General features: G+C 34.1%; 1 protein-coding gene across 1 annotated transcript in view; it reads left to right on the top strand.

Moving 5' to 3' along the window:
- The window catches only part of LOC108690226 (cell growth regulator with RING finger domain protein 1-like), a 32,082-nt gene extending 24,546 nt beyond the window's left edge, over positions 1-7,536 (top strand). Inside the window, exons 2-5 of the mRNA XM_018197414.1 lie at positions 5,336-5,507; positions 5,967-6,108; positions 6,457-6,564; positions 7,045-7,536. Of these exons, the coding sequence (XP_018052903.1) occupies positions 5,336-5,507; positions 5,967-6,108; positions 6,457-6,564; positions 7,045-7,521 (899 nt within the window). The 3' untranslated portion in view covers positions 7,522-7,536. The remainder of the gene's footprint in view (positions 1-5,335; positions 5,508-5,966; positions 6,109-6,456; positions 6,565-7,044) is intronic.
- The last annotated feature ends 1,913 nt before the right edge of the window (positions 7,537-9,449 follow it).

Here is a 9,449-nt window from a genome sequence, read left to right as displayed (position 1 = left end):
ATATATTCATTCAAATAATTTTATTGTTAATCTTATATATAAATCATCATATTTGTATATAGTGATTTTATTATAAAATATTATAACTATACATATAAGGTTATTGTTATGTATTATTAATATTATAGCAATAAATAACTATAAAAATGATGCTCCTAATCATAATCATTTTACCACGCAATTATAGCCACAAATACGGTATATTTTTCTCTCAATGTGCTTGCAGTCAATTCCTCATATTGCAGGTCCTAATTTCTTCCTAATGTCATTCCAGATTTGTACTAAAGCTTGTGATAAATCTCATCTGAGATTGATAGGTTGTCTTGCCAAATCTCTTAATTTATGATCTGAAAATCTAATTTCAAGCTTTAAAAAAAACATTATTCTGTAATTTTTCACAAAGTTATCGTTAGTCATTGTTTGTTCAAAATTTTTCTATGCTATAATTTTTTTGAGCAGTATATAAATTTGAAAATAATTTTGTTGGGCTACCAAAGTAATTACATTAAAAACTAAAAAATGATGAGCATTGCTACACAAAATTTTGACATTCTAGTAACCAGTTTGAATTTCCAACCAAATTATTTTTAGATTTGTATCCAGCAACATTTGGAATCTTTCATCAAAATCGTTGTTCTTTTCACGTAGTCTTTTTGGAAATAGGAAAATATAACATGAAAAGTATAAATATTATAGATTGGAAGAATTTGTTAAAATATCTAAGGCGAAAGGAGAAAATATCATGAAATTTTTATATAGAATCCTAATTTCTCTAGTATAACACTTTGTGAAAAAATAGTCTTTCTGCGAAAATAGGAAAAGATCGTGCTAGATGTGTTGCAAAACTGCGCCCTACTGGCGGTATCTGGCTTCCACATTTTAACATCCTTAAGCTGTGATCGGATTAGAGATTGAGATTAGAATTTAACCAATCAAAAGAAAGAAAACCAATCTCATGATTAATGAACTTTACTTTGATTGGTCAAATTCAATCTAATAACCTTAATCTCAGTGTCTAATCTCTGATCTCTTTAAAAAACGCAACATACTCGCCGAATGGAACATAAAATACAGATCAAGAAACATGTCTCGGATGTCAAGTCAATCGCAATTAGACTGATTGGATTAACTCCCGAGATCGAGCCGTGTAAGAGAAATGCAAGAAATACATAACAAGCAAGAAACGATTCGAAGCAATTGGCCAATCAATTGCGTTTATAAATTTTTACATTGCAAATTGCAGGAACATATTCCATAAATCAAGGCTTTCAATTTCCCTAAAAGGTTCGGCAATAATTCCTTTTGATGATGGAGGACACAAGGACGAGCGGATCGGATTCTCACGCGCGCGTTTGAAATTTTATATGAGATACTTCGCGACAGGCGAACGAAAGTGAAAGCTACCGGCGACAAAACGCGACGTTTGGCAAGTCGAATCGAGTCATGGGAAACTGCAACCTAGACTTCAATTCATCTTGCCTCAATCGAATTTAGAAGGGATCTCTCTCGTTCGAGAACAGCGGTGCAATCGGTTCCGGCGTTTTAGTGGGTGTCGTCGCACGCTCTCTTCCTCTTTCTCTCTCTTTCTCTTACAATTATTGGGTTGTCCGAAAAGTTCGTGCCGCAAAAGATTTAAATTTAATAAATGAAATTAAAAATTTAAATCTTCTGCGTTTTAATTTTCCTTCAAAATCGGCACGAACTTTCCGGACAACCTAATAGATTGTTCTTTACATATACTATACACACATTCTCACACGATCAGACTTTACTGTTATTTTGATTTGATTTTAATTTGAATTTTTCTTTTAATTTATTATTTTATTATTGCGAGAGAAAAGATGATTGTAGTACCATAATTTATATAGTTATTTTTTTTGGGACAAGTATATTTATAGTCGTTTTAACATGCAATTATAGTTAATTGTGCTATTAATAATAGTCACACACTACTTAAAAATTTCTAGTTAGAAAATCTCATAAATAGTAGGTAAATTTAGAAAAATAATTACATTCACTATAATTACGATTGCATTTACTAAATAAAAATGTTTATTTACTTATCATTTATATCTTAATATTTTACTAATCGTAAGTATAAAATATTTAATATTTGTAATAAATATTAAAAATTTATAATATAATTTTTTCATGTTTAAGAGAATTAAAAATATATTGTTATTATTACTAACATTACAGCAGTAATAATCATAAAAATGGAGTTCCTAACAATAATTAATCACTTTTCTATCATCTATGTAAAGCTTTTAGACCATGTATTCCTGTGTCAACATTATAATCTTATATATACAACGTGTCTCGCGTGTTAAGAGACTGAGCCCTAGGACGCAAAAGAAATAGCGCTTATTTCTTTCTTTTTTTCTCCTTCACTCCTCGCTCTCTTATTTTTTCTCTTTTTTTCGCGGGATCATCGAATGATTAATGGACGAGAGCGCGGTAGGGAAGTGTGACGCGACCTGGAAACCCCTTTGGTTCCCTTACGCAGTAAGACATCTCTTGGAACGAGACCGTGACTGTAGCAGAGAGAGAGAGAGAGAGAGAGAGAGAGAGAGAGAGAGAGAGAGAGAGAGAGAGAGAGGTCGAAAGCGCGTTTCTTACGCAATAATTTTTAGTAACCAGCCGTGAAATAACAGCGTCGTAATGTCGCTGCTGCCGACGCCATCGTCTTGTCTCGAACTCACCGAGATGCTCATCGCGATGACGAGCACCGAGAATGAAACATCTACGTATACAAGCACGATAAATCGGATGAAAATGTCATGTACATACACACAATTTAAAAAAAAAAACCACCATTTATTGCTCGTTTATTACTTGAAATTGCATAATTGGAAGAGCGTTTTTCTGGAATTCGATGACCTTTCGTCGCCATTTAAACTTGTTTTATTATTAACGAGAAATATTTGAATAGATTAATAATTTTGTTTCTCATCATAATAATTATAAGATGCTCAAACTAATAATTGGAACGTTAAAATTTTTTGCATCATTGTCATCAACGCTGACATAATTATTTCGATGAGTCAACATTATTTCTAGATATTCTAGCTAAATTTTTTTGTAGATACTTCTATAAATTTGTTATCAAAAATTTTAATATCAGTTTTATTACTGAAAAGTACTGAAAACTGTTCTTTAAAATTGTTTAGTATCAGTTTTATTATTGAAAAGTAGTAAAAGTGACACTGAACAGTTTTAAAGAAGAATTTTTAAAAAAACTATTGAAAAATAGTATAAGAACTGATACTGAGCAGTTTTCAGTAATAAAACTGTTCAGATTTGTATCAGACTTAATTTTAGATATCAACAAAACTTTTTTCCATAAATATTTATTCTATTGCGTAATGCATGAACGTCTGTAAAAGACATTCCTGAAAACGTGGAGTATACATGACTGCAATTTACTATTAGGCAATTGGAAGATGTAAGAGAGGAGGTTCACAAGATCGCATATTCCGCGATGCGATCGACGATGCGTTCTCTAGAGGTTCGGCGGAAAAAACTGACGGCTCTCTTGCAGGTCGGTGAATTACGGAGCATTGCAAAATCCCAACGTTTGCGCAATTAAGCGGCGAGCGTCTCGACCGACGTCGCTGAGAAAAGAAAACGCCGGGCTAAAATTTCGTAGTTGTAGTAATACCGGTCTCTCGTTAAAGTCTCGTGAACGCGCGCACATTTTACCTCGTATATCTCGATTGCGCCACGTATCGTTACAATCCGAGCTGAATTGTTGCGCGAGCGTAAACGGCGCGTAAAGCGATCCAGCTAATAAACGCGTTACGTACCAATAGGCGCCTAATTGAGCAGTGTTTTTATTTTAGCCTTCCCTCCTAAAAGTGATAATTGCCGATTAAGTAAACGGATGAATGACAACAATAATGACAAAGTGTAATTAATGTAAAGGAAATGACCTCAATGGTTGATCAACGCTCCGGGTTCCTCCTGTAATTGTATCCGTGATTGCACCGACAGCTTGAGAACGTTACGTTGGTCGATACGTTGATCTTGACATTTAAACCTCCACGAGTTTGTAATTCGTTCGTAATATTCCATGTTTTACGATCGAGCGATGGATGAATGAAAATTGTCGACAGATCATTTCTCGCCTCTTCTTTTCTCTTTCTTCTTTTTGCTGCACTATTAAATTCATGTCACATTATACTCAATTTGAGTTATTAATTATTTTTATAAGTCGGCCACTATTCTTACTCAATGTATCATCAATTTAATTAAAACAGTAGAATTAAATAATTTAACTCAAGAAAATGTATCAAATATAATTTATTTACTAAATAATATGTTAATGTGGATGATGTTCACTTTGAAACTAACTGCAGAAATGGATTGATTTATATTTTGACACACATGAAGAGTAAAAATAACATAATGTTATTTAAGTTAAAGAGAATTTGATTATCATTGCGCGTTTCTTTGATATCTAACAGCATATTCCAAACAGAGTACCTACTTCTAGTATGAATTAAATTTTAGTAAAATAATTGCGAATTTTGAATATTAGAAATTTTTATCAATGAAATCGCTGTCCTTTCAATTTTCAAGATTTGTAAAAAATTGATTTTCTTTTCGCAACGAGATATTAGCAAATGCATTTCGAATTCCGCAAATACTTAGTTCCTGAGTTTGTATATACTTAGTTCTCTCGATCAGTATCGTTTCGCAAGTACAATATGCCACTCCTAAATACCACTCCTTACATTCGCAATAATTTAGTGGGATTGCAGCACATTGAGAGTCGTGCATCTGCACTAAGAAAAATATCTTCTGGAAGGAATTCTGATTGAAAATGAGCAAATCGGAATTTTCTAGATCTACTAAATTCTAGTTGATACAACCAGAATTCTGATTGAGCAGAATCTTCTGATTCATATACTTTCAACCAGACATTTTTCTCATTGTACTCTACAAATTGAAAAGCCCGGAATTTTGGAAATCAGAAAAATCGGAATTCAAATCCAATCAAAATTCGAATTTTATTTGATTACTATCTCTCGGAAGGTAGAGAAAACCCACTGAGAGTATCTTGTGAGTATTTTGAATCGTTCTGTATTCTACTATTCTATTCTATTCAAAACTGGTCTTTGTAGGTCTCATATTGAGAAAAATAGTTTTAGATTATACTAACAAGTATAGTAGAATGCATTTTGATAAACCAAACAGAACATCTAATTATCATAGAATAGGATTTGATACTTTATAATGAGAACGTTTGATAAATTTAAGTATATGGATTTTTACAATCAAGCTGCACGTTGAACTCAAATTTTAGCTCGCTGAAGATAAACGTCTGTTCCAGAGGTGGAGTGCGAGGTGTCTAGCCAAGTGGAATACTCGCTGCAGGCGATCTGGGGCGTCTGCATAAGAGAGCTACATCTGGCGCTCTGGAAACCTTGGAGCACGTTACGAGACGCGTCCCTGAACGGGACTCTTCTACAGGGCCATGCACAGTACCTCACGCCACCACAAACGTATCCTTTGAGAATCACTCCGAGATGATTTTAACTATGAAATCGCACGAGCTTATTTGCAAGTTTCGAGACATGGAATAACAGGATATATAATTTCGCATCTAATCTAGCTCGATGAGTTGTTTCTAGCAGATTAATCACGTGTGCATTTTTTTTAAGAATGTCTGACGAGCTCTAGCTTGTCCTTCGCGAAATGAAGATGAACGAGAAAATTATATAATTGCGCATTGTTTATTAAACCAATTATAAACTGGAAACGTGTGAATAAAGTTTCAACAAACTCACAGCCATTCTCGATCTATTTTTAAAATATTTTTCTCGATTTCATTTACATCTTCAAGAACATTTGATCGCTCTCGTTCGCTAATCAGTTTTTTTACTAATGTTTTTTATTTACGTGTGTTTCTTTACTCGCACATTTTTTTCAATTATTATTATTTTCCTTGACCAAAACTGCAGTAGACAGCCACACGGTGAGGAAACGTTGAGATTATCTCTACCAGCTCCGGAACTCGAGCTCGGCACCCCGCCACGACTCTGCTATCCTCTGGTGATTTTTCTTACTCGAAGAGACAATCGGGATCCTCATCCTGATGAAACCGTGAGAAATTTTTTTATCATCTTGTAGATAACTTCCAGGATAACTCTGGTATATCTTACGCACTTATCGAAAACTTAATTTCTCTATCTATCTTAATTTATCTAAAACTTAATTTAATATAAAACCTTATTATGCCATATAAAGTCATATAATAAAAATGTTTGTGTGTAAATTAAATTACTTTCACTTTTTTTATTTTTTTCTTTATCACTTTCGTGATATAAATTCTCGCTCGGAATAAGTACTGGAGTTACCCTACATTTTTACCTACATTTTTTTGTAAAAGAGAAGAAAAGCAAAATTCATTTTCATTATCATTTATCATCTCCCGCGACATTTATGTTTAAGGTGGCCCTGGTAAACGTCGTTCACATTAAGGACAGTGTGTGTACATTGCCGACTTCGATTCTAGCTCAGTATTTGAAGCAGGCAAATGGCCAACTGTCTTGTTTGAAGGTGAGTGCAAGATATAATGATTAGCTTCGAAAGGTGAATCCCAGTATCTATCATTAATCATCGGCATTAAATGTCGGATGCGAAAGATTTGTGTGTGTGTGTATGTGTGTTGCAGATTAATTAAAATAACTGTACTTAATATAGTCTAGTATGAAGTAGGCCATAGTCTATAGTACTTGCTGTTTATAAATAGTTACATGGCTATAAATTCAATGTTCAATCTTCAAATTCATGTAAATATTGAAAATATCTGATATTTTCAATTAATATTATTCAAAAATGTTTCCTATTTTGAATCTGACCATCAATGTTGGAGTAAAAATTTGTAACGCTTAGATTGGCCGTATTGGGTAAAGTTACTTTATATTCCAAAAATGATAGTGATAGAAACGCGTTAATGATGGCTGCGATGTTTCTCTCGAAATTCGTTTACTGATGAACTCGATATCATGACAACTCGTGTTCGCGATTTTTTCGCAGCAATTGTACCTGGCCACGGGCAACTCCAGCAACTACGACGAGAGCGATGCGATGTCGCCAGCTGGTCTGGGTTCGTCAGCCCTGGCGCTCGCCGAGCCGTGCAATAACAACGACAGCGCTGGCGCCGGCAGTCGCGGTGCTCTGGTGGCATCCGGCCAGAGTGGCGATCAGGAGGGCGGCTCGCTTTGGAACACCGCGGGCGAGCAGCTCTGCGTCGTCTGCCAATATTTCCCGTTATCACGTGCCCTGCTACCATGCCGACATACCTGTATTTGCGCCTCGTGCTTCGGCAAGTTGGACCGGTGCCCGATGTGCCGCAGTCCGATCAAGAGCTACTTTTGCATACGCAGCGAGGAGTACATGCCACCAGAGAAGGAGATCAATCCTTGCAAGCAACGTCAGTCCAGCCACGGATCTACCCATTGGCTCCACGATTGGAATGATCGGCTCACTGATTTCCTCGGCTTCGCTCGATAGGAGTATCACTCTATAAGGTCGCACGTTTTATAATAAGCAAACGTCAGAATGGTCGACAGACTTTTTGTTTAATACAGATAATTTCTGCAAGTTTATTCCTATGTAAATTCTAGTGAGCCGGTACAATATTAAATATCTTGAAATGATTGCGTTTCTATAAAACGAATATTTATTATATTTCTTTTTTATTGCTTAAATTATTTTTATATGAAATGTTTTATATATATATATACACACACACACGCGCGCGCGCGCGCGCCTCTCTCTCTCTCTCTCTCTCTCTCTCTCTCTCTCTCTCTCTCTCTGTGTGTGTGTGTGTGTGTGTGTGTGTGTGTGTGTGTGTGTGTGTGTGTGTGTGTGTGTGTGTGTGTGTGTGTGTGTGTGTGTGTGTGTGCGCCTGTGTAAAATTATATATCATATGATATTCTCATATATATTCTCACAAAAAAGTGAAAAAAATTAATTTTGAGAATACAATATTTAGAAATTGTCTTTCTCATGTCATAACTTCAAAGAGAGTAATTGACAAATTATTTCAATATTATTTAAAAAACAGGTTTTAATTTGTTACTTATTTTAACTTTTACCATTGCAGCCATTGCAAATGATAATGATTTTACTCCGCTCAAATTTTTCCTATGTGACTGAAAAAAACTAGTTTATAACTCAATAGATAGTTTATTAATTATTACTTTTATCTTTGATTTATGTTGGAATAAACTTGTAGGACTTAAACAAAACAGAAACTATCAATATTATCGTACTGATACTGACATATCTTGATTTATCATTTAATTATAAGAAAAGTGCGGAAGTTCGTAAAAATTCACAAGAAAAACGCTGTGCAGCCAGTGAACATAAAAACTCCATCATTTTTGATGGAGGCCCAAAAATAATTAAAAAAAAAATCATTGTTTGATACTTTTTAATTTTTATAATGTATTCTTGAGAAAAAAAAATATTTAAATTAAGATTTTATTCAGATGTCCTCCTATATAATTAATCGAGATTATATTTTTATTACAGACTTTTTCTTCTGAAAAATCTGCTGCTATCATTTATTCTTATATATTCATTAATTATTCAATCATTTTTGACATACATATATATGCACGCAACACACGCACTATTTGGGAATTATGAATTTAATAGATTTTTCTAATTTTTTATATTCTTTACATATATATATATATATATGTAAAATTAAACACACTGTATGTATGTATGTATGTATGTATGTATGTATGTATGTATGTATGTATGTATGTATACATACATACATACATACATACAGTGTGTACCATTTTAATCGCCTCGGATAAATATCTCGAAAAATATGGAAGGTACAAAAAAAATGTTTCAGACAAAAGTTGTATGGTTTCGAGGCGGACATAAGATGGTATCATTGATTTGACTTTGAGTGGCGTTGTCAAGGTCAGAAGATCACAATAAATTTTTTAAATGAAATACTTTTCGAGTTATGAGACTTGAAAGTCATAGTGTGTACTTAGTATTATTCAGTGAAGTCAAGACCCGAGGTGGATCTAGCTGATGAAGGCAAGACCCGAGATAAATCCGACCGATAAAGGCAAAAACCGATTAACTCTATAAAGTCACATAGTGACTTTAATAATATAAAGTCTATAAAGTCTATAAAGTCGAAGTCAATAATAGAGTGTTTGTTTGGTTTATAGCAAATGCTCAAATGTATCACCATTCCTGTTGGATATAAGTACATAGCAACGAATGCATCGACTGTTTTTCTCAGAACATTGGCTGGTATACTTCTGGTATACTTCATGCCTGTCTGATGCGGTACTTTAGATCTTCAGTTGTGGTAGGTGCGGTTTGATAAACAATGTTTTTTTAAATAGCCCTATAAGAAAAAAATCTGGTGATGTTAGATCTGATGATCTGGGAGGATGCTG

Source organism: Atta colombica, unplaced genomic scaffold, assembly GCF_001594045.1.
Source record: "Atta colombica isolate Treedump-2 unplaced genomic scaffold, Acol1.0 scaffold30, whole genome shotgun sequence".
Classification (NCBI taxonomy): domain Eukaryota; kingdom Metazoa; phylum Arthropoda; class Insecta; order Hymenoptera; family Formicidae; genus Atta; species Atta colombica.
This window is presented reverse-complemented; position numbering and strand designations above follow the sequence as displayed.